Source organism: Austrofundulus limnaeus, unplaced genomic scaffold, assembly GCF_001266775.1.
Source record: "Austrofundulus limnaeus strain Quisiro unplaced genomic scaffold, Austrofundulus_limnaeus-1.0 Scaffold299, whole genome shotgun sequence".
Taxonomy (NCBI): domain Eukaryota; kingdom Metazoa; phylum Chordata; class Actinopteri; order Cyprinodontiformes; family Rivulidae; genus Austrofundulus; species Austrofundulus limnaeus.
Window position 1 is genome coordinate 294,557 of NW_013952701.1, and position 1,540 is coordinate 296,096.

General features: G+C 35.6%; 1 protein-coding gene across 1 annotated transcript in view; it reads right to left on the reverse strand.

Moving 5' to 3' along the window:
* The window catches only part of bbs9 (Bardet-Biedl syndrome 9), a gene marked incomplete in the record, with an annotated part of 199,408 nt that overhangs the window by 155,010 nt on the left and 42,858 nt on the right, over positions 1–1,540 (reverse strand). Inside the window, 1 exon segment of the mRNA XM_014021609.1 lies at positions 97–201. Coding sequence (XP_013877063.1) covers positions 97–201 — 105 coding nt within the window.

The following is a 1,540-nucleotide window of genomic DNA, read 5'->3' on the forward strand; positions in this document are numbered from 1 at the left end:
ATATATATATATATATATATTCAATTCATAATCAAACTTAAATAAAACATTTAAACTCAGAAATCGATACGAGACATATCAGAAATGCCTTTTTACCTGTAGGTAAGAGATAGGACACGACGATGTCTCCTGTCAGGTCAGCAGGTGGGTAGCGGCCATTGAGGAAAGCAAAAAAAGCCACTACTTTGGTTGAACCAACACCTGAAGACAGAGAACAATCGTGTGTTCATTTTAAACATCAAAATAAAAGCATTTATATCCTCCTTATAATTGTGTTTTTAAAGTCAAACCACACCAAACCACAATTCCAGACAGTAGTAAAACTTGAGTGGAAAACACTGTACAACATAACTGCAAAAAATATAATATGCATGTGCATATAAGTAAGTAAATATTTTTCATTTACTCATTTTGCTTACACTATTCTAAACTGTATTTTTTTACAAACATAGTAATACCTATACTTCATTAAAAGTCAGTACTCTTTATCACTGTTTCGTTCTGTCGCTTCTCTCTAAACTGTTTCCAGGTGTAGAACTTGATATCATACCCTAATGCTACTTTTACCAGGCATTCAAACTATTTTTTTTTTTGGAATGTTAAGCTTTTATTTGACAGCTAGAAGAAGATAAGTGAATAAAAGTGAAGTAGAGAAAGAACAGAATGACAGATAAGTGAGGTGATTTTCAGATGTTTTGTCTTTAAATGGGTCCATTAACCTTATACAATAAGATTTTTTTTTTGTAAAATAAGTTTTATTAATAGGTCCGAAGCTATAACGTAAAGTTCTGATTAGATAATCAGGGTTGGTTCAGACTACTGTTAAGAAAAGAGCTTGTGTTTTAAATGGGATTGATGACAGTTCGATCAACTTTGAAGTATGACGGTAAGAAAAAAAAATCTTGCTTTTTGTCAATCCCCCCAGAAATTTGTCATGTATGACTTTACAAAAGTCTCTTTATTTGTGTTATTGCAAATGTGAATGTGTTTGATTGAAATGTCTTTTTCTTTTTTATTTTTTCTACAACAGAAACGCTCATTTCATTCCAGCTCTTTTATAAAAAAAGACATTGAATAATGAAGACGGAAACGGGCTTGTTAACAAAACACACACACGCATGCAAACACCTCAGAGTCAGCATTTTTAAGCTGTTGACAGAACGGGACACAGTAAGCCTGATCTTAAACAGATCTCCTAATGTACACAGAGAACTTACATTAAGCATCAGCAAGCCATGTGAGGACAGAGAATTACAACTCTAACCAGAACTTCAACCTGAGTGTATGTGTGCGTGTGAAAGTGCACGTGAGCGTGAAGGGACGACTGAAATTATATGCAGCATGAGAGAGGGGTGATGACTTGTAGCTTCCTTTCAAATACTCAAAAACCAACAGAGAGGGCAGGAACAGAAAGCTGGGGAGAGAACGCAGGGATCCAATACAGACGGAGAGGAAAGGATATATTACAGCTAATGGCTCCATGCAGTCAGACGCGCGCACACACACACACACACACACACACACACACACACACACACAC